The sequence below is a fragment of the Rhinatrema bivittatum genome, chromosome 3 (genome assembly GCF_901001135.1).
Source record: "Rhinatrema bivittatum chromosome 3, aRhiBiv1.1, whole genome shotgun sequence".
NCBI classification, from domain to species: domain Eukaryota; kingdom Metazoa; phylum Chordata; class Amphibia; order Gymnophiona; family Rhinatrematidae; genus Rhinatrema; species Rhinatrema bivittatum.
Genome location: NC_042617.1, coordinates 5495140 through 5518824, shown reverse-complemented (window position 1 = coordinate 5518824; position 23685 = coordinate 5495140). Strand labels below are relative to the sequence as shown.

General features: G+C 47.7%; 1 protein-coding gene across 2 annotated transcripts in view; it reads right to left on the bottom strand.

The window, feature by feature from the left end:
- XPO5 (exportin 5) overlaps positions 1–23685 on the bottom strand; it is a 404361-nt gene that overhangs the window by 82739 nt on the left and 297937 nt on the right. For both annotated transcript variants that reach the window (XM_029592834.1, XM_029592835.1), the window contains 2 exons: positions 10903–11003; positions 8128–8224 (listed from right to left, as the gene is read on the bottom strand). In XM_029592834.1, coding sequence (XP_029448694.1) covers positions 8128–8224; positions 10903–11003 — 198 coding nt within the window. The remainder of the gene's footprint in view (positions 1–8127; positions 8225–10902; positions 11004–23685) is intronic.

Here is a 23685-nt window from a genome sequence, read left to right as displayed (position 1 = left end):
GAAGCCTCAAACTTCAAAGCCATCAGAATCCTCCTTGGAACTCTCGCCTGCTTTCCTGGCCAGATATGCCTTGTGCAAAAAGCAAGATGAAATCTGAAGAAAAAGCAAAGGAATTATCTGAATCCTGCCCCAGCTGGTCCTTCTCCGACTCAGAGGCTCCCTGCCTCTCCCCAGATACCTGCACAACTAGTGATAAAGTAGGTGGGGAATCTCCTACCTCTGCTGCCACTGCTACTTTCCCAAAAATGGCTGCCGTTCCCATGCTATCAGGAAAACCATCAATAGCAGACCTAGATGCCTCTGAAACTCTCTTGCGTGCAGCTGTTGCATTGCCTACCTCTGAACTGCCTTCCCTTCTAGAGATGCATTGGGAACACAGGCCAGCTCTGGAGAGACACGCATGCGACTCTCCACATGACTGAAAGCACTTGTCATGCACCACATCTCCCCCTCAGGCAGGAACTGCGTAGTGGCGAGAGTCACGCTTACGCCTGACAGGCAGTGCGCCACGAGCAGATAGTAGCCACGCAGCGCACTTACTACCTGCTCCCCGAGATCTCCAAGCAGCATGGACTAATATGCGACTGCCTGCACAAAAGGACACCAGACCTCCCACTCAAGAACTACTAGTTGCTTTTTGTTTTCTTCTTCTTCTTCTTTTTTTTTTTTAAACTTTAATGGCCAAAAATCCAGGAACTGGAAAAGAAAAAAAAATCAAATAATTCCCTTAAATGTCAGCTATCCAGCAGACCTGATGCAGTGGGTTCTCCTGGGGAAGCGGGAATTGGACCACCAGCTATCAGCCCCACAGAAACGAGGAATGAGCCAATGAAAGGGTCACCAACTCCCTTGTTCGTTCACCTCAAACCAGAAAGGATGGCCCAACCAGGACCTGACTCCTCTCCCTGGAGGAATCTTGAAGACTCTTCTTTTTTTTTAATTTACATATATTATCCAGACTGCAGATTTTACATCTCTATCATCTGCTGGAGACAGAGAAATACAGAGAAAAAGAAAATTAGGTCCTTACCTTTTGCTAATTTTCGTTCCTGTAGTACCGAGGATCAGTCCAGACTCCTGGGTTTTGCCCCCCCTCTAGCAGATGGAGACAGAAGTTTACAAACCAAACTCCGCCTATATCTAGGCTGGTGCCACCTACAGTCTGGCAGTATTACTTAATGTCAAAGCAGAACCACACCAAAAATCACGCACCCAATAATAATGAAATCACCTCAACAACGTTAGCAACCCCCCCAACTGGGGAACCGAACTCGAGGTATCAATGGTAACATATCTAGACTGAGAACATACAGAAAATACAGGCCCTTCAGGCATCAACCGAACGACTGGGTGGGACTCTGGACTGATCCTCGGTACTACAGGAACGAAAATTAGCAAAAGGTAAGGACCTAATTTTCTTTTCCCTGTACGTACCAGGATCAGTCCAGACTCCTGGGATGTACCAGAGCTTACCTTACTTGGGATGGGAGCCGGAGAGGCCTGCTCGTAGCACTCCTCCTCCAAACCCCGTCGACCCTGGTGCTTTTACATCCAACCGATAGTGCCGTGCAAACGTGTGGACCGATTTCCAGGTTGCCGCCCTACAGATCTCCTCTGGGGGAATGTGGTGACACTCCGCCCAGGAAGCGGCCTGGGCGTGGGTCGAGTGGGCTCGCAACCCAGCGGGTAACGACTTACCCTGCAAAAGGTACGCCGACCGAATGGTCTCGTTCAGCCGTCGAGCAATCGTAGTCTTGGAGGCTGCCTTCCCCCGCCGCGGACCCCCATAGAGAACGAAAAGGTGATCCGACAATCTGAATGCATTTGTGACCTCTAAATATCGCAGCAAGATGCGTCGGACATCTAACTTATGAAGATCCTTAGCCATAGGATCCGAAGCCTGCGCCTGCCCAAACGATGGCAACTCAACCGTCTGATTCATGTGAAAAGACAAAACTATTTTGGGCAAAAAGGATGGGACCGTCCGCAACGAAATTCCCGAGTCCGAAATCCGCAAAAAAAGGCTCTCGACACGACAGAGCCTGTAGCTCAGAAATCCGTCGCGCCGATACCATGGCCACCAAGAATACCACCTTCAAAGTTAGATCCTTGAGCGTAACCCTATGAAGAGGCTCAAAAGGGGCCGCACACAGGGCTTTAAGGACAACATTCAAATTCCAAGACGGGCAAGGCTGTCGAAACGGAGGACGCAAATGTCTCGCTCCTCGAAGAAAACGCACTACATCCGGATGCGCTGCTAACGACGCTCCCTGAATCCGTCCCCTCAAGGAACCTAGTGCTGCCACCTGCACCCGCAGGGAACTACAGGATAGACCCTTGGCCAAACCCTCCTGTAGAAAAAGAAGTATGTCCGAGATAGTCGCTCGAGTGGGTACCACGCCGCGCTCCAGACACCAGGACTCAAAAACTCTCCATACTCTGACATAAGCCAACGACGTAGACTTTTTACGGGAACGTAGAAGAGTAGAAACCACCGCTTCCGCGTATCCCTTTGATCTCAACCGTTGCCTCTCAAAAGCCATGCTGCTAGACAAAAGCGATCCACCAGGTCGAAACAAACGGGCCCCTGATGCAAGAGGTCCGGCAGAAACGGAAAACGAAGTGGCCCCTCGACCGTTAGGTTCAGTAGATCCGCGAACCATGGCCGTCTTGGTCATTCCGGAGCAACTACTATCACTTCCGAGGGGTGCTTCTCGATTCGACGCAGCACCCTGCCTATGAGAGGCCACGGAGGAAACACATAGACTAGCATGTCTGTCGGCCACGGGACCACCAGCGCATCTACTCCTTCCGCCGCCGCCTCCCGACGACAAGCAAAAAACCTGGGAGCTTTTGCGTTCTGGAACGTAGCCATCAGGTCTACCGCTGGTGTGCCCCACCGAGCACAGACGAGTTGGAATGCTTCGTCCGCGAGCTCCCACTCTCCGGGATCCAGCCAGTGGCGACTGAGAAAATCCGCCTGGATGTTTTCTACCCCGGCTATGTGAGAGGCCGCTATACTGGTCAGGTGGGACTCCGCCCATATCATCAACGACCGGGCTTCGGACGCTACCGCCTGACTCCTGGTTCCCCCCTGTCGATTGATGTAAGCCACCGTGGTCACATTGTCCGACAGAATCCTGACCGACTGACCTCGGATAAGCGGAAGGAACCGCAAAAGAGCCAGTCGCACCGCCCGAGTTTCCAACCGATTGATGGTCCACGATGCCTCTCGTGCCGACCACTGCCCCTGAACGGACTGTCCGAGACAGACTGCTCGCCAACCGAACAGACTGGTGTCCGTGGTAACCACCGTCCATGATGGAGTCTCCAAGGAGACCCCTTGACTCAACTTGTCCGGGCAGAGCCACCAGGTCAAGCTGTCTCTGGCGTCTTGTGTTAGTGGCAAGGGGAGGAAGAATTCCTCCAATACTGGGCTCCATCGGGAGAGCAACGCTGACTGTAACGGACGCATATGAGCGAATGCCCATGGAACCAATTCCAGTGTGGAGTTCATAGACCCCAATACCTGTAAGTAGTCCCAAACTACCGGTATCGTCTTTCTCAACAACCTTCAGATCTGTCCTTGCAACTTCACCATGCGCTCCTGCGTAAGCGCCACCGTGCCTCGACACGTGTCGAACGAAGCTCCCAAATACTCCAGGGATTGCGACGGAACCAAATGGCTCTTGGCCACATTGACCACCCAGCCCAGCGATCTCAGCAGCTGGAGGACTCGCTGGACCGCCGCTTGACAGAGCGCTTTGGACTTGGCTCGATTCAGCCAATCGTCCAAATATGGATGCACCAACAGTCCTTCCTCGCGGAGTCTCGCTGCCACCATCACCATAATCTTTGTGAACGTGCGAGGAGCCGTTGCCAGACCAAATGGCAACGCCTGAAACTGGAAATGCTGGCCCATTACCGCAAACCGAAGAAACTGTTGGTGGTCCGGCCGAATGCCAATGTGAAGGTATGCTTCCGTGAGATCCAGTGATACCAAGAACTCCCCCCTTCCTTACAGATGCGATCACCGAACGCAGGGTTTCCATCCGAAACCGAGGGATTCTCAGACACCTGTTGACTGCTTTTAGATCGAGAATGGGACGAAACGTTCCTTCCTTTTTGGGAACTACGAAGTAAATGGAGTATCGGCCCTTTCGGATCTCGTCGGGAGGCACCAGAACGATTGCCCCGAGATCTTGCAGTCGAACTAGCGTCGACCGTACCGCCGGTGCTTCTCTGAAAAACCGCAAGGCGACACTAAGAAACACCGGGACAGGTGGTGTGAAAAATCTAATGCGTAACCGTGCCTTATCACTTCTAGCACCCACTGATCCGACGTGATCCTGGTCCATTCCTCGTAAAAACGGCACAACCTGCCGCCAATCTTGGGTACGATGGAACGGACCAGCCTCACATCATTGTGCAGGCTTCCCGCCCTACACATTCTGACCGGCTCCCGGACGACTGAAACGGCGCCCACGAAAGGACTGAGAATAAGATTGCTGCCGGGTAGCACTGTGACGAAACGAGGAGGTCGATCCCCGAGATGACCGTGGCCGGCGACTGCCACGAAAACGAGGACGAGAGGCTGGAGCCCCACGGTATCTGGGCCTATCCTCTGGCAGGCGATGCACCTTATTCTCGCCTAAGGATTCAATCAGATCCTCCAATTCCTTGCCAAACAACAATTTTCCCTTAAAAGGTAAGGAGCCCAACCGTGCCTTGGAAGTCCCGTCCGCCGCCCAATGACGGAGCCATAGCAGCCGCCGCTACCGCTGATACCATAGTTCTGGCGGATGTGCGCAAAAGATCATAGAATGCATCTGCACTATAGGCAATGACCGCTTCCAAACGACTTGCCTGGTGCACTTCATCTGAGGACAACGACTCATTAGCTAAAAGCTGCTGCGCCCAGCGAAGACCTACTCTCAAAGAAAAATTACTGCAAATTGCCGCACGAATTCCCAGCGCCGAGACCTCAAAAATTCGCTTAAGCTGAACTTCCAACTTCCTATCCTGTAAATCCTTAAGCGCGGTACCACTGGTCACTGGGATAGTGGTCTTCTTGGTTACCGCTGCTACCGCCGAATCTATTCTCGGTAAGCGCAACAACTCAAGCACATCCTCCGGCAGTGGATATAACCTATCCATGGCTTTTGCCACCTTCAGCCCCAAATCTGGAGTATCCCACTCCTTAAAAAGCAAATCCGAGGCCGAGAAATGCAATGGAAATGCTGAAGGAGGACCCCGGAGCCCCAACACAACCGGATCCGTCTGACTGAGACGCGACTCGACCTGCGGAAGCGGGATTCCCAGCTCCCCCAGAATCTCCGGAATGAGAGGCCCCAGTTCGTCCTTGCTAAATAATCTGACGACCTTCGGATCATCTCCCTCAGCTCCATGAGGCGGGCCCGAGCCTTAGGATCCCGTTTCTCCATCCCCCTCCACCCCCCTCGGGGGTTGGGACGTGAAATCTTGCTCCTCCATTGGCTCCTCCGGCTCCTCAGATTCCGTGGAGGAGTCTTGCTGGCCCCCGACCCCCCGGGACCGCAGGGGTCGGACCCTGGCTGGACCCTCCGCCCCCAGCCCGGACTTGGCCCGTTTGCCGGACGTTGAACCTAACTCCAAGGGCGGATTTCCCTGGGTCCTCTTCCGGGCCATGCGGCGGGCCTTAAAGGCCTTGTGCATGAGCAGCACAAATTGCGAGTTAAAAGAGGAGTCAGACGACCCCTCATCGTCCCCCCCTTCCACGGGGGAATCCTCGTTGCTGCCAAGGGGCCTCGCAGGACTCATTCCCCCAGCCGGTCTCTGCTGGGGTGATAACCTTGGCGGAGCCTCAGCCCCGTTGTCCCTTAGTCCCGCGTTTTTCTCGGCTCTCCGAGGCGAGAAAATGGCTGCCGTTCCCGCCAACGAGGTCCACAAAATGGCGGCCGCCACCGGTGCCGACGAAGACGACCCCCCCCGAAAACCTTGAGGGAGCCGCGATGGACCCGGCACGAGGTTTCTGACCCCCCCCGGGCCCCCGACGCCAGCGCCGATCCTCCCTCTCCCCCTCCCACACACTCGGAACAAAGGCTGTCTCTGGACAGCCGTGCTGCCGCGGACCCGCAGGCCCGGCAAGCCGCTTGGCGAGGCATGCTCCGCCGCGGCGCGAAGAGGAGAGCCCGCGCACAAAAACTGAACAGAGGGCCCTCCCCCCGCCCCGGCCTGCCGCAGGAGAGAGAGAGAGAGAGAGAGAGAGAGAAAAAGAAGCGCGCCCAGAACCCCGGCCGGACAGCCCACAAGAAACAAAACCAAACTTTTTTTTTTTTCTACCTCGTGTCCGGAGCCAGCTGGGGGGAGTGAGCCGGCCCCACCGGTATCACCCCCAAGTCTGAATCGCCGGGTATGGGGCTCCCCCACTCCTCGGCTGCCTCGACCAGGAGGAACAGTCCCTTCAGGACCTTACCCTCCCCTGGGAGGCGGGGACAGGGACCAGCAGGAAAGCCTCTGCGGTCCTCCTTTCAGTCCCAACACCTACCTTTCTTTACTTTCCTAAATTTTTTTTTTTTTCAAACTCAAAACTATTTTAACTAATCAAAAATTTTTTTTTTTTCACTACCGCCTAATCCTAGGCCCAAAAACACAGACTGTAGGCTTTTGCACCCTCTCCACCTGCTAGGAGACAGAAGAATACTGGCAGACTGTAGGTGGCACCAGCCTAGATATAGGCAGAGTTTGGTTTGTAAACTTCTGTCTCCATCTGCTAGAGGGGGGGCAAAACCCAGGAGTCTGGACTGATCCTGGTACGTACAGGGAACTGCAGGTAGCACACTCAGTTATATGCAGCGACAGTGAAACTTTTTTTCTGTCTCCATCTGCTGGCAGGGAGGCAAAACCTAGGAGTCTGGACTGATCTGGATATGAACATTAACAGTCGATTTCTGCAACTCCACCTTAATAATGGTTAATGGACTTTTCCTCCAGGAACTTGTCCAAACCTTTTTTAAACACAGCTACACTAATAGCTTTCATCACATCCTTTGACAACAAATTCCAGAGCTTAATTATGCATTGAATAAAAAAAACATTTTCTCTTATTAGTTTTAAATGTATTACCTAGTAACTTCATTGTGTGTGCCCTGATTTTTGTACTTTTTGAAAGAGCAAACAAATGATTGATGTTTACTCTGTCCATTTCACACATTATTTTATAGACCTCTATCATATCTCTCCTCAGCCATCTTCTCCAAGCGGAAGAGTCCTAACCTCTTTAGCCTTTCTTCATAGCGGAATTGTTCCATCCCCTTTTATCATTTTGGTTGCTCTTCTCGTTGGACAACTTTTGCATAAAAAGGCATTTTCTTTTTAGGTGGCTTTATCAATGTTACAGTGCTTAGTAAGATTTTAAAGCAGCTGCACTAGGTTTGATTCCTCCAGATATCCAATGGCTCTATTGAATTCATTCCGAGATTACATTACTTCTGGTCAATATTGATGTGAACCTTTTGCACGTGCAAAAGAAGTGCACCCTTTATAACTGTCATACTCCCTCAGTCTTTTTCCTTATGGGCACATTTCAGCTGTCTGATACAGTTTCAGTAATACCTACTTGGGTTGTGAGAAACGGAAGACGGAGATGCTCCAGTTTACTTAAATTTATAAAAGCAGCCCAAGATTTCAAAAACATCTGGCATGAAATACAGAATCAAAACAGCATAGAAGCAGGATACGAAACAAGGAATACGAGTTTCCAAATCTTGTGTTTTGCACTCCTGCCAATTCATTTATGACACTGTTTTCCCAGTACGTTTATTAGTGACCCTCTCCCTGAACAGGTTTGGCTGAATCCTGCAGGAGTACAGGTACTCCAGCAAGAAGCTCCTACCACATTTCAGTCAAACCCAACCATGAAGAGGCCCTGATTCATGCCTACTGATGAACAGAGGGACAAACATGGCAATAGCAATAGGCACTCTTCATTGAGAAAACATCTAAAAAGGAATCTTATTGATTTTAACTGCCAGCTAAACTGCTGCATATATAAAGTGTTGCAGGGAGGAGTGGGATATGATGGACGTACAGGGGCAGGGAGGTGAAAGGATGCACTAGAGTCAGAACGAGGCTCTCTAGATCACTTACCAGTTGTCATAAAGGGTGCAGAAGAAGCCCTGCATTCTTTCCAGCACAGTCTTATACACAGGCGAGTCGTACAACTCCAGGAGAGGCTGAGGCAGGCCTGAGAGCAGAAAGATGACATACGCACATTATGCTCCACATAAAGCTTATTTTCTTTTCTATTTTTACTTTGAATTTCAATAAAAACTAAGACAGTCAATAATGCACATTTGCCTGGATCGTGGCCTAGGAATCACAAGAAACTTGCTATCTGATAACCCACAATCCAGTGGGAGCACGGAGAGGAGATGATCACCTTGATGGTGCCTGAAAGGAATCAGTAAGTTCTGCTTGGGAAATTCTTTTTTTTTTTTTTTTTAAAGTATTGGGATGAAGTTAACTATTGGGGAATATTATTTACTGTGTTTGTGCTTTAAATAGTCAGCAAGGCAGCGAATAAACAGAAGTCAGACTGTTTGTATTTTTTGTATTTTCCAGCTCTCCCACCTCATCATTTAATTTATAGGCAGCTGCCATTTTCACACTAAAAAAACCCCAAACTCCTGCCCCCCCCCCCCAAAAAAAAACAACCCCAGCCTTAACTTCACAAATTCCCCACACCTTATTGAGAGTTTGATCATTCCCCTGTAGGCCACTACCAGACATATAGTGAATTCACTAAATCATTTAAAGGACGCTAATTAGACACATTCCTACTCCCACAGCAACCTAAAATTTAACTAGGAACTGAAGAAATTTGAGATGAACATATTTATTTATATATATTATTGTCATAACATATCATTTAACTGTTCTTCTTACCACTGTTACTCCATATATTTACTGTACATAAGAACATAAGAAAATGCCATACTGGGTCAGACCAAGGGTCCATCAAGCCCAGCATCCTGTTTCCAACAGAGGCCAAACCAGGCCACAAGAACCTGGCAATTACCCAAACACTAACAAGATCCCAATGCTACTGATGCAATTAATAGCAGTGGCTATTCCCTAAGTAAACTTGATTATTAGCTGTTAATGGACTTCTCCTCCAAGAACTTATCCAATCCTTTTTTGAACCCAGCTACACTAACTGCACTAACCACATCCTCTGGCAACAAATTCCAGAGCTTTATTGTGCGTTGAGTGAAAAAGAACTTTCTCCGATTAGTTTTAAATGTGCCCCATGCTAACTTCATGGAGTGCCCCCTAGTCTTTCTACTATCCGAAAGAGTAAATAACCGATTCACATCTACCCGTTCTAGACCTCTCATGATTTTAAACATCTCTATCATATCCCCCCTCAGTCGTCTCTTCTCCAAGCTGAAAAGTCCTAACCTCTTTAGTCTTTTCTCATAGGGCAGCTGTTCCATTCCCCTTATTTTGGTAGCCCTTCTCTGTACCTTCTCCATCGCAATTATATCTTTTTTGAGATGCGGCGACCAGAATTGTACACAGTATTCAAGGTGCGGTCTCACCATGGAGCGATACAGAGGCATTATGACATTTTCCGTTTTATTCACCATTCCCTTTCTAATAATTCCCAACATTCTGTTTGCTTTTTTGACTGCGGCAGCACACTGAGCCGACGATTTCAATGACACCTAGATCTCTTTCTTGGGTTGTAGCACCTAATATGGAACCCAACATTGTGTAATTATAGCATGGGTTATTTTTCCCTATATGCATCACCTTGCACTTATCCACATTAAATTTCATCTGCCATTTCGATGCCCAATTTTCCAGTCTCACAAGGTCTTCCTGCAATTTATCACAATCTCCTTGTGATTTAACTACACTGAACAATTGTGTGTCATCTGCAAATTTGATTATCTCACTCGTCGTATTTCTTTCCAGATCATTTATAAATATATTGAAAAGTAAGGGTCCCAATACAGATCCCTGAGGCACTCCACTGTCCACTCCCTTCCACTGAGAAAATTGTCCATTTAATCCTACTCTGTTTCCTGTCTTTTAGCCAGTTTGCAATCCACGAAAGGACATCGCCACCTATCCCATGACTTTTTACTTTTCCTAGAAGCCTCTCATGAGAAACTTTGTCAAACGCCTTCTGAAAATCCAAGTATACTATATCTACTGGTTCACCTTTATCCACATGTTTATTAACTCCTTCAAAAAAGTGAAGCAGATTTGTGAGGCAAGACTTGCCCTGGGTAAAGCCATGCTGACTTTGTTCTATTAAACCATGTCTTTCTATATGTTCTGTGATTTTGATGCTTAGAACACTTTCCACTATTGTTCCTGGCACTGAAGTCAGGCTAACCGGTCTGTAGTTTCCCGGATCGCCAGGTGAGCCAAGCAGTATGTGATTAGCAAATTGACAATTACGAACTGGAAATTGTCAAAAGTTTATATATACAGTGGCCTACAAGTGACTTAGCACTGTGTATGTTTTTTGCAGAGAAACATCCATCTAATAATTTGTACAGTTGCATAGCATGAAGTTATAACACTATCCATGCTTGGGAACTTCTGAAACATTCATCTTGCTCCCTGAGGGTCTACCAGATAACTGGTTGTGGCAGCTGTAAGCAGCAGTAAATTGTGGTGACAATTTCTTAATTAGAAAAGATGCTCTCCTTTTTAGGATGTTTATAGCATTATATTTCTGTGGGGAATATTTGAACCTCATTTACTTTTAGACTGCTCTGATATGTGATTATCTGCTAATGGGTCGAAAGGAAAGTTATATGTGCCTCAGCTATCTTCAAGGCCAGAAGAGACCTTATTATATGCTGACCATTAAATGGAAAGTTTCAGGAAGAAAGAATCTGTTACCCAAGATGGCATTCTTCTCCACCTCCAGCATGTCTAGTGTCCGGGAGAAAGGCTCAGCCAACCTACCCATCATCTCTGGCAGGTACAGATTGTTGTGAGTCCTGGGAAGAGATAAAATGGTTTGTTTCATGCACATACTGCCACAATTCCTTTTAACCACTGAATAAGAGGGTCCCCCTTGGTGCGCATACGAAGCCTTGAAAGGATGGCACCAGTGGACATAACAGATTCAATCTGCGTTTCTTGCATGATTTCCGCCTATTAACACATGGAGAAAGAGAGAGGAACCAAGCACTTCAGGGGTTCAGCCTCACTGCAGGCCCATCACCTGCTATACCCAGAGCTCCTGAATGATCCTCAGGAGTGGCTGCAAGAGAATCAGGAGTTAAGCAAGACCTCTTCTGGACCTAGCACATCTGGCCTGAAGATCCTGATTTCTTTCTTTAAAGGGTAGAGAGATCAGGGTGAGAGGAGCACATAATTTAAGGGAGAAAGAGGAGGTTACAATGTAGCTGCACCAGCTCCTAACTCTCCCCTGCATACAAGCTTATAGTAGTACTGGAGGCACTTGTGTCAACAGTAGGGTCTTACCAGCGAGAACAGAGTACACAAATAGCTCTGGGATGTGCATGTATAGGATTTCTCTCAAGTGAGCACATGTGTGCACTATCTTTGCTTCTCTGAAGACAAGAAGTTCACTGAAGTCACACAAGTAGGACTCTTTTTAATAATAAAAAAAAAATGTGACAAGACCAACAGATGGGTGTACATGATTTTGCTAAGTTAAAAATCCTTTTTATGATTTAGCATTTTTTTAAACATAGAAACATAATGAGCATTTCAAGGAGGAGACTGGCTCTACTCAAAGACACCATGGAGAACGCCAGTGTAAAGGAAGTATCCTGCTGAGAGGTCATGTCTAAGTAGTAATGGGATGTAATGTCACAGCGTTGTAAACCTTAGATGGGAAACCAATGGCACCACAGCCCTAACATTAAAGGCCTTGAGTTGTTCTTCTCAAGACAAGACAATGCAATCTCCTGTCCAATTTGGAATGGTATGTCTCTGCAATACAAGGCCTGTCGGCCAAAAGAAACAAAAACAAAGTTAATACACGCCAGGCAAGAGATAGTCTCTTGCAGTCCAAAATCCAACCCCACCTTAGGAAAACACTTGGGATGCTGTGAAGAAAAGTGATGTTTACCAGTAGCAGGTGTTCTCCGTGAACAGCAGAACAAACAGCCACACAAAATTGGTGATGTCATCTAATGGTTATCCTTTTACATGCTGGTGATAAACAATGGCACTTAAATGTACTCTGACTAAAATTGTGCATGACAATAGTTGTATAACATCTTGGGGGCCAGTTTTCGTGCTAACAGCACTTATTTTTGTGGACGTTGTAAACTGAATTACTTGGTTTTCAACATCCAAGCTATTAACGCTAGTGACTAGAGATGAGGTGAAGGACTGTTCCATTGGAAATACTAGAATTCATATCAGTCCAGCAGCCAGGGAGACTGTCCAATTCAACTTATAAAGTTCTTTATTCTTGCTCTAAACACTATTTTTAGATTTTAACAAGAATAAAGATATAATGGTTGTTGCTAAACTTGATCCCTGCACTAGACAAAATATGAGGAAAATACTTAAGTTTAAGCAATCCTTATATATGCATAATACCACTATGCCAAAGTTGAAGAATTAATTATGTCTAATAGAAAATAGATATAAAAAAGAGTCATCCTTGCTTGTGGTAACAAAGTATGCTGCACTCATACGTATTTGCGATTAGAACCTGAGTCATGCTGACTTGTTAATCAGTCATGATCTGAGACATCTTAAGACGTAATGATGAAATAAAATGCAAGAAGTGAAATTATATTGGTTAATCTGACTTTTTTCTGAACAATGATTCTGTAAGACAATAAAGAGTATATAAGACTGATTATATGTATTAGATTTCAATTCTCATGCAATATTACAATGAATAATAGAATAAAAGTAGATGCTTATACTGCTTTAATGACTTGTCTATTTCTATTGTGAACCAGGATAGAAGGAACATTCTTTTTAATTCCACAGATGATGTCAAACCTTATTCCAACAAAGAACTTTATATCAGGCAGTTTTAATTTTTTTTTTGTGACCACCTTATTGTGCTTGCATGGAAATTTATTATTGATTTTCCCTCCGCAGTATAGGAAAAAGGGGAGCAATGGAGAAATTACTTACCTGATAATTTCGTTTTCCTTAGTGTAGCCAGATGGACTCAGGACCAGTAGGTATTGTGCTCTTCTGCTGCAAATGGGAGACTGAGTCAGATTTCAAAGCTGACGTCATCCTAGGTACATATACCCCTGCACTGACCTCACTTACTCAGTATCATCTTCGAAAAGCCAATGTGGATATATCTTTCCTTAAATAACTTGCTTAAACTTGATTAAAACTTGACTGGTTCAACTGATTTCCAAACTGGAGACCGCCAGTGCACTCAACCGATTAACGCTGACACCGGATAACTAGGGATAGGCCGTGGCTTACCTGTATTTGCTTAGTCTCGAGGCTTGTTATCCGAGATTCTCCTTTTCTGGGGCAGTCATGGGTGGGATGCTGAGTCCATCTTTCTACACTAAGGAAAACGAAATTATCAGGTAAGTAATTTCTCCATTTCCTAGCGTGTAGCCAGATGGACTCAGGACCAATGGGTATAGTGTACTCCTGATAGCAGTTGGAGACAGATCAGATTTCAATCTGACGTCAGCCCTACTACAATATACCCCTGCAGGAAGTGCAGCTCTTCATTATTCTCCTCAAAAAGCATTGTGGATATATGTATGACTGAATAATTTGAATAACTTGATTAACTTTATAACTTGGTTAACTTGATTAACTTTATAACTTGGTTAACTTGAACCGGTTGAACTGGTTATAGCTGGAGACCGCCAATGCCCTCAACCGAGAAACATCGACACCCGGTAGGATGGGTGTCCTAGCTGGAGGAAGGCATGGTTTTACCCGTGAATCACTCGCTCTCGGGGATGTCACCCTAGAATTTCATGAGTAACGGCAGCCGTGGGTGGGATGCGGAGTCCATCTGTCTACACTAAGGAAAATGAAATTATCAGGCAAGTAATTTCTCCATTTCCTAGCGTGTAGCAGATGGACTCAGGACCAATGGGATGTACAAAAGCTACTCCCGAACCGGGTGGGAGGCTGCCCGTGACCTACTTAGTACTGCCCTTGCAAATGCTGTGTCCTCCCAAGCCTGAACATCCAGGCAGTAAAACCTGGAGAAGGTGTGGATGGAGGCCCATGTCACCGCCCAGCAGATCTCAGCGGGTGACAGCATCTTGGTTTCCGCCCAGGACACTGCCTGGGCTCTAGTAGAATGGGCCTTGACTTGTAAAGGCAGTGGCGTGCCTGCTTCTACGTAGGCCGCCTTGATGACTTCTTTGATCCAGCGGGCCATGGTTGCTCACGAGGCCGCTTCCCCTTGCTTCTTCCCGCTGTGAAGGACGAACAGATGGTCCGTCTTTCGTACGGATTCCGACCTTTCCAGATATCGGACTAGGAGTCTGCTGACGTTGAGATGGCGTAGGCTGCGAGAGGCTTCCGAATTCTTATGCTCATCTGGCGATGGTAGCGAGATACCACTTTGGGGAGGAACGACGGAACTGTGCATAACTGGACGGCTCCCGGGGTGAGTCTGAGGAACGGCTCCCGGCAGGACAGTGCTTGTAGCTCGGATATACGACGGGCCAAACAGACTGCCACCAGGAAGGCTGTCTTCAATGTTAATAGTTGGAGAGACAGGGCGCGAAGAGGTCTGAAGGAAGCTCCTGCTAAGAAATCTAGGACCAGGTTGAGGTTCCAAAGAGGCACCGGCCACTTTAGGGGTAGTCGGATCTGCTTGACTCCTTTCAGAAAGCAAGAGATATCTGGGTTAGAGGCTATGCTGCCGCTCTCGCTCTTGGTTCCGTAGCATGACAATGCGGCCACCTGTAACTTGATGAAGTTGAGACAATCCCTTCTGTAGACCGTTCTGCAGGAATTCCAAAATCGCAGGAATTTTGACTGAGCGTGGAACGATGTTGCAGTCCTCACACCAGGCTTCGAATACTCTCCAAATCCTTATGATGTTAGGGATGTGGAGAACTTGCATGCTCGGAGCAGGGTTTCAATTACTGCCCCTGAGTATGCGCTCTTCCTCAGGCGAGTCCTCTCAATGGCTAGACCGTAAGAGAGAATCGAGCTGGATCCTCGTGGAGGATCAGATCTTGTTGGAGCAGGTCTCTGTGTGGAGGTAGTGGGAGGGGGCTCCCTGACAGCAGCCTTCGCATGTCTGCGAACCACGGTCTTCTTGGCCAGTCTGGGGCCACTAGAAGTACTGGTCCCCTGTGGTGTTCTATCTTGTGGATGATTGCGCCCAATAGGGGCCACGGTGGGAAGGTGTATAACTGAGTCTCCTGTAGCCAGGTCTGTACCAGGGTATCGATTCCCTGGGACTGGGGTTCCCGCCTGCGGCTGAAGAAGCTGGGCACTTGGGCGTTGGACCGGTTTGCCAGGAGGTCCATGGTTGGTGTTCCCCAACGACTTACTATCAATTGGAATGCTGTGGTCGACAGCTTCCATTCTCCTGGGTCTAGACTTTCTCTGCTGAGGTAATCTGTAGCGACATTGTCTTTCCCCGCGATGTGGACGGCCGAGATCTCTTAAAGGTTCACTTCCGCCCATGACATTAGGGGTCTATTTCCAGAGACACCTGTTGGCTTCTCGTTCCTCCCTGACGGTTGATGTAGGCCACTGTTGTGGGGTTATCTGACATTACTCTGACTTGTCTCGGAGTCTGTGACCGAACCATAGGTAGGCTAGACTGACTGCCCGGGCCTCTAGGCGATTGATGTTACAACCAGACTCTTCTTTGTTCCATTGCCCCTGGGCGGTTAGCTCCTGGCAGTGTGCCACCCCATCCTCGTAGGCTGGCATCCGTGATGAGAAGAATCCAGGATGGTGAGGATAGTCTCATTACTGGCTCAGATGGCCTTCTTGTAGCCACCATCGTAGTTGGGTCCGAACTCTGTCCAGGAGCTGAAGACATACGGTGTAGTTCTGGGACAGTGGATTCCATCGTGATAGTAGTGAGCGCTGTAGGGGTCTCATGTGAGCTCTTGCCCATGGCACTACTTCCAGTGTGGATGCCATGAGGCAGAGGACCTGTAGGTAGTCCCATGCTGTGGGGCGAAGTTCGCTCAACAGGGTTTGCAACTGGGTCATCAATTTCGATCTCCTTGTCTGTGTCAGGGTGACATTGTCTTGTTTGGTGTCGAACAAGACTCCCAAGTATTCTAGAGATTGGGAGGGCTGCAGACTGCTCTTGTTTGTGTTGACCACCCACACGAGGCTCTCCAGTAGAGTTTTGACTTTGTTGGTTGCCTGTGGCTTTCCTCTGGGGATTTTTCCCTGATCAGCCAGTCGTCTAGATAAGACTGTACGAGGATTCCTTCCTTCCTCAGTGTTGCTGCCAATTCCACCATGATCTTGGTGAACATCCGGGGGGCTGTGGCTAACCCGAATGGTAGTGCCCGGAACTGGTAGTGACGGTCCAGGATCGTGAAGTGTAAAAAACGCTGATGCTCTTGATGGATCGGAATGTGTAGGTAGGCTTCCGACAGGTCCAGGGATGTAAGGAACTCTCCCGGTTGTATCGCCCTTATTACTGAGCGTAAGGTTTCCATGCGGAAGCGAGGAATCTTCAGGTGGTGGTTGACCGCCTTGAGGTCCAGGATGGGTCTGAACATTCCTTATTTCTTGGGAATGATAAAATAGATGGAATAATGCCCAGTATTTATTTGTTGTGCAGGCACCGGTGTTATAGTCTCTAAGGCTAGCAATCTGGTCAGTGTAGCTTCCACTGCCATCCTCTTGGAAGGGTCGTGGCAGGAGGATTCCACAAACTTGTCCGGAGGGAGGTGGTGGAAATCCAGGTAATATCCCTCTCGATTGATGGCTAGGACCCACTTGACCGAAGTTATCTCGACCCATCTTTGGTAGAATAGGGCAATTCTGCCCCCATGGCTTCTTCCTTTGGACGGGTCAGCTGATTTTCATTGTGGGGTGCAGCTAGGGACCCGGGCCCGAGCTGGCTCCCCTTTTGTTGTGCTTGTTCCGAAAGAACTGGCTCCGGCCTGCGGGGGGGGGGGGGGGGGGGGGGGGGGGGGGGGGGGGGCTGCTTGATATGTGCTTTTGTATGGGTTGAAGCTCTGTGATCCTCTGCCTCTGGGAATTCGGAGGAAGGGTTGCTGGTTTCTCTTATTCCTGTCCTCCAGAAGCCGCAGCAGTGGGGATTCACCCCATTTGTTGTCTACTTTCTCTAGTTCGCTTCCGAACAGGAGGGTTCCCTTGAAGGGCATCCTTGTGAGTCTCGTTTTGGAAGATGCATCGGCTGACCAGCTTCGGAGCCAGAGTTGTCTTCTGGCTGCCACGGCTGATGACACTCCTCTAGCTGCGGTGCGCACCAGGTCAGAAGCGGCATCCGTGAGGAATGATACTGCTGGTTCCAGGGCTTCCCCAGGAGTGTTGTTCCTGGTCTGTGATAAGCAGGGGCGTGTCACCACGGCACAGCAGGCCGTGATCTGTAGAGACATATCGGAGACCTCAAAGGACATTTTGAGGATGGATTCCAGAGGTCTGTCTTGAGCATCCTAGAGTGCTGCTCCTCCCTCCACTAGGATAGTAGTGCGCTTTGAAACCACGTAGACCATGGCATCCACTCTCGGACACGCCAGGAGATCTTTGGCAGCTGAGTCCAGAGGGTACATAGCTGCCAGAGCATGCCCCCCTTTGAATGTAGTCTCCGGGGCATCCCATTCCAGGTCAATTAGCTGCTGGACGGCTTGTAATAGTGGGAAATGACGGGAGGTCTGGCAGAGTCCCTCTAGTAGGGGATTCGTCTTAGGGTCCCCTGAGGCACTTGTGCCCGGGACAGCAAGCTCCTTCAAGCTGTGTGTGACCAGGTCTGGAAGCTCGTCCTTGGTGAAGAAGCATCTCATGGTTTGGTGGGGCTCTGTCCCCGGAGGGAGTTCCCCTTCCTCCAGGGGTTCTGAATCCTCATCTGAGTTGTCTGTGTCCCCGAAGGTGGGGCTTCTGGGAGGTGGGATCACTTCCCTGGGCATAGAGGGTCACGGCATGTTGAGGTCCTCTGGTGGAGCTTGTGGCTGTTATTATCGAAGGCTCCGGTTGCATAACGGAAACCTGGCTGAAACCCTCAGACACCGCAATAATAAACCAACTTCCAACGCAAACGTACGACATATTCTCTCTTCCCAGACTGAAAAAGAGGGGAGGAGGAATCCTCCTTGCAACTAAAAAAGACCTCAGGTTCTCACACCATCCGGTCCATCATCAACTGTTCACTCTCTCAAGGTGCCTTCCCTGAAGACCTCAAACAGGCCTCTCTCAAACCACTCTTAAAAAAACCAAACTTGGAACCAAATGACCCTAACAATTACCGACCTATAGCCAATCTTCCTTTCATTGCCAAGATTATGGAAAGGCTGGTGAATTCCCAATTATCAGACTACATTGAAGATAACAAACTGCTATACGCCTCGCAATATGGATTCCGCAAGAACCTAGGCACAGAATCCCTCCTCACCTCCCTCACAGACCTCCTTACTCTTGGCATAGACAAAGGACAATCCTTCATATTGGTCCTTCTAGATCTTTCAGCAGCCTTTGATACCGTCAATCATTCTATTCTCTTAAACCAATTATCTACAATAGGAATTTCTGGATTGGCGCTCTCCTGGTTCAAATCGTTTCTCACTAACAGAGGTTATAAAGTTAAAATCCAAAATAAAGAATCATCACGTTTCGACTCGACCATTGGAGTCCCTCAAGGCTCCTCTTTATCCCCTACACTCTTTAACATTTACCTCATGCCTCTTTGTCAACTCCTCACCAACCTCAACTTAAATCACTTTCTTTATGCAGACGACATACAAATACTGATCCCCATCAAAGAATCTTACTCAAAAACACTTGATTTCTGGGAGTCCTGTCATCAAGAAATCAAAAACCTCCTCAACAGCCTAAATCTGGTTCTTAACTCCAATAAAACAGAACTATTACTCATTTCTCCGGAGAACAACAATCCTTCAACTTGTCTTCCAACCAACCTACAAACTACTCAAGTAAGAGATCTAGGTGTTCTAATTGACAATAAACTAAACTTCAAAGCCCACATAAACAAAACAACCAAAGACTGCTTCTATAAGCTGCATGTTTTAAAAAGGATAAGACCCCTCTTCCACACCAAAGACTTCAGAACCATCCTCCAAGCTCTCATATTCTCCAAATTAGACTATTGTAACTCTACGTTACTTGGCCTCCCCTCCTCCTACACCAAACCGCTCCAAATGGTCCAAAATGCAGCAGCCAGACTACTAACTAACACCAGGAAGAGAGACCATATCTCCCCAGTCCTAAAAGACCTCCACTGGTTACCAATTCATTTCAGAGTAATTTACAAATCTATCACCTTAATATACAAAATCATTCACCATCACACTACAATTGACCTACAAATTCCTTTACGTCCACACATATCCACAAGACCGACCAGAGAAGCTTACAAAGGATGCCTCATTGTTCCACCTACCAAAACCACTAACCACAGTACCTTAAGACACCGAGCCTTCTCCACAGCAGGCCCACAATTATGGAACACTATCCCACCAGATCTCAGAAATGAGCCATGCCTCCTAACTTTTAGGAAAAGACTTAAGACATGGCTGTTTAGGCAAGCCTTCCCGAACTCCACTTAACACGCCAACCATTAAAGACTCCACTCAGCAACTATATATTTCGGATTATGTATATATACTGTACTATTGTATATAATTAACCTCCTCTTTCTCTCTCTATTTTTCCTCCTCCCAGTTTACAGCCCCTGTTAATTGTAACTGCATCTCTTCATCACGTTTAGTTATGTTCTTGGTTTGTTCTTCACACCCCTGTTTCATGTAAACCGGCATGATGTGAACGCTTTCATGAATGCCGGTATAGAAAAACCTTAAATAAATAAATAAATAAATAAATGTGGACGAAGGTATGCAGACCTTTGAAGAATTCCACCCAGGAGATAGATGCTGGATCTAAATTCAGAGGCGCCGTGTCCCTGGGGAGCCGCGTTTGAGTGAGTGTCCCGCTGGGAGATGCTAGGTCCGGCGTACTGCTCGAGAGGCTGGAACCCGGCACCGGCTGGGGAGGGCCATGGACTGGATCCCCTAGGGCCTCCTCGCACTGTATACACAGGGACGTGGCCTCCTCATGGTGCAGCTCTAATGTGGCATGCTGGACAAAGGCCCTGAGCCTTGAGTTTCTTTTCCGGTGGTGCCATGGCTTGTGCGCGTAAAATACAGTTATGCGCTCCGGTGCGTCGAAGTTGTGTGCGTAGATTTGGTGCATGCTCAGGAGATGTGCGCACTGTTGTGTGCACAGATCTAAGTTATGTGCTCGAAACAGGAAGCGAGTGGCTATGCGCGTCGCTTGTGCGCACGGTACTTGGGCGCGCGACGTTGTGCGCACAAGGTATTTGTGCGCACAGCTCGCCTCTGTGCACACGGATCGGGACGGCAGACAGGGCAGCTAACAGATCAAAATGGTGACGGCAACTACCTCGGAGGGTCTCCACGTGGGAGGACCCTCGGATCTGACCGGGGTCTAGCCCTGCTAGGGCAGAACAACCCGGTGGCACTGGTCCCGGCTGGCGACCCGTGCGACTCCTCGAGCTTCGGAGACCGGAGACTTTTAAATAGATTTCTACCTCAGCGCTTCCCGGTCTCGTTCCGGGCGGTCTCCTGCTGCGGGGGGAGAGGGAAAATACCTTCACCGCCGCGCTCGAAGTTGCACCCGCTGCCTCTCAGCCTCACCTGATGTCGGGGGGCTAGGTCCCCGCCGAGGGTCAGCCGCTGGACCGAGGCTTACCTCCAAGGGATCGCGGAAATCACCTCAGGAATTCTCAACTGGGGGAGGGACCCAATGGGTTTCATCGCAGGAGAGCGGGGCTTGTCTGTAGAGGTAAGATTTCTTCTTATTTTGGTTTTCTTTGATAAAATTGTTCTAACGCTGTGCGAACGTGCATACAGTCCCTAACTGCTATGGAGAAGGAAAATACTGAAGAGCTGCACTTCCTGCAGGGGTATATGTACTAGGGCTGATGTCAGATTGAAATCTGATCAGTCTCCAACTGCTATCAGAAGTACACGATACCCATTGGTCCTGAGTCCATCTGCTACACGCTAGGAAAATCTTCATTTGTTTTGTATGTCTTGTTGTGTTTTTTCTTAAGATGGAATCAATTCCTAAATTGGAGTAATTTCTTTTTGTAAGTTTTAAGTATCTTTTTTTTATTTTTTATATTTTTTGAGAGTTTATGCAGAGAAAGAGATAGAAAGATGATTCTTATTTCAAAGTTGGAAGAAAGCACTTCTCAGTGCCTTCTATAGCCCGACATAACATTTTTTTTAAGAGAATGACAATCAAGAATTAAATGACAATTATTTTGAAAAAATATTACTAAACATGATGCAAACCTACAGTTCCCAGAAAAAAAAAAGATTGAGTTAGAAAAAAACAAACAGAGAAAATACAGAAAGCAGAAATTAACTAATTCGAATTGAAAAACAGGGAAGAGAAGTCTATACAGACGTAGTTAAATGATTCAAATACAAAGTCTTTTGTATTTAAGGACCCATTGGACTTTACAAACTGATTAACCTAAAATTGATCAGAGCATTAAGAGAAAAGATTTTGGAATGCAAAATAGAGGTTATGACCCATGTTATAATTGAAAATATTTAAAAAGAGAACTCTCTTTTATAAAGTATTCGTCAGTTCCCTTCATACTTTCTACCTCTTCTTCCTACTTTGTAGAATCAATTTGTGCTGTTCAATGCAGCTCAGCTACTGATATGGTTATTCTGACAATATCTTGAAAGCCCATTTAAAACTTTAAGCTAATAAGTAGGGAAAATGACTTTCTGGTAAAAACTGAATAGCTAGTTTTATTATAAAAATGTATTTTTACCCTAAATAATGTTCTAGTTTATATTTTTGCATGATTAAGCCAGGGGAGACAGGGGGAGACAGGAAGTGGAATGCCCTTCCGGAGGAAGTGGTGAAGTCTAAAACTGTGAACGACTTCAAAGGGGCGTGGGATAAACACTGTGGATCCATCAAGTCTAGAGGGTGTGAATAAAGTGGAGGCATTCAAACACTGCACGGAGCGGCAGTAGCCACAGAGGCATTCACAGAGCGGGATGCCAGTGGCCAGTAGTTGGTGTTCCACCTTCACGGAGCGGAAGGATGGAGGGCTGCTATCTCCAAAAAATAAAAATAAAAAAACAAACAAAAATAAAAACAGGGGTGGGTAAGAGTATGGGGCAAGGGGGTGGCCTGCTTGTTACAGCGGTTGCTACCCCTAATTGAGCTGGATGTCACTTGGATGCAGATACGGAGCTGCTCTCTAAATTGGTGGTAGGGTGGAGGGGAATTAGGGCTGGAGGGTACTGGAAGCCAATAGTAACAGGTGGGAGAGAGAAAAAGGGAAAAAAAATGGATAAAGTGCGTAGCTTGCTGGGCAGACTTGATGGGCCGTTTGGTCTTCTTCTGCCGTCATTTCTATGTTTCTATATGTTTCTATGTTTTGTAAGTGTAAGGGAAAAGGAAAAGAAAAAAAAAATTTGAGAAGTAGAAACCCGCTCTAGGCCCAGAAAGCCTCGCGGGGAGGGAGCCGCGCCCCCAAAGCAGCCACCGGGCCAATCGGAGGGAGCCTACTGCCCCTTTAAATGCAGGCTCAATCCCGGCGGCGGCGCACACCCGAAGGAGCGCGACCTAAGGGGCCTGCCCCTTAGTGCGCCCCTTTGTGAGCCTAAGGAATCAGAACAAAGGCCACTCTTTGATAGACACCCTTCTCTACACGCGACTCACAGCCAACACACCGTCACCTGCCTCCAGCCTCCACCAGCACTCCGCCAGTCTCTTCCAGCATTCATCCAGCACGTAACCCATCCTTTACCGCACAACTAGATCATAATGCTTCCGGGACTCCCAATCCCTATCCTTCACCACAACTTCTACAACACAGGAAAAGCAACAATGCAATACCATCCACGCTCTTCTAAATCTCTCATTTCGATCTTGATTTCACCTCTTACCCAACTCCTAGGTCTCACTCTATTCTCCCTGACACTATTCAACGCACAATCCATCACCAAAAAAACTCTGATCCTCAATGACTATCTCCTAGACGCCAAACCGGACCATCTGTGCCATAACAGAAACTTGGCTGAAACAAACAGACATAGCCCTAATAAATCAACTCCCCACACAGATGTATGACTTCTTTTCCCTCCCACGACCAAAGAAAAGGGGCGGGGGCCTCCTTCTAGCAACCAAAAAAGAACTGAGAGTCTCCCAACTTCCAGTAAAATCGGATTCAAAATTAGAAACGGGCCTCTTCAAAACAGACCAACTCCAAATCCTCTTAGTCTACGCCCCACCAGAACTCCTTGACTCAGATGCCTCCCCCATAGTAGAATTAATTGCAAAACACAAACCTGGACTCCCCCGTCTTGATACTAGGAGATTTCAACCTACATGTTGACAACACTACACTCACAACCAACTGTGAATCCTTACTCTCCACACTTACAGCCATCGGCTTCCAACAGATTATCAACGAGCCCACCTTCAAAGCAGGCCACACCCTGGACCTCA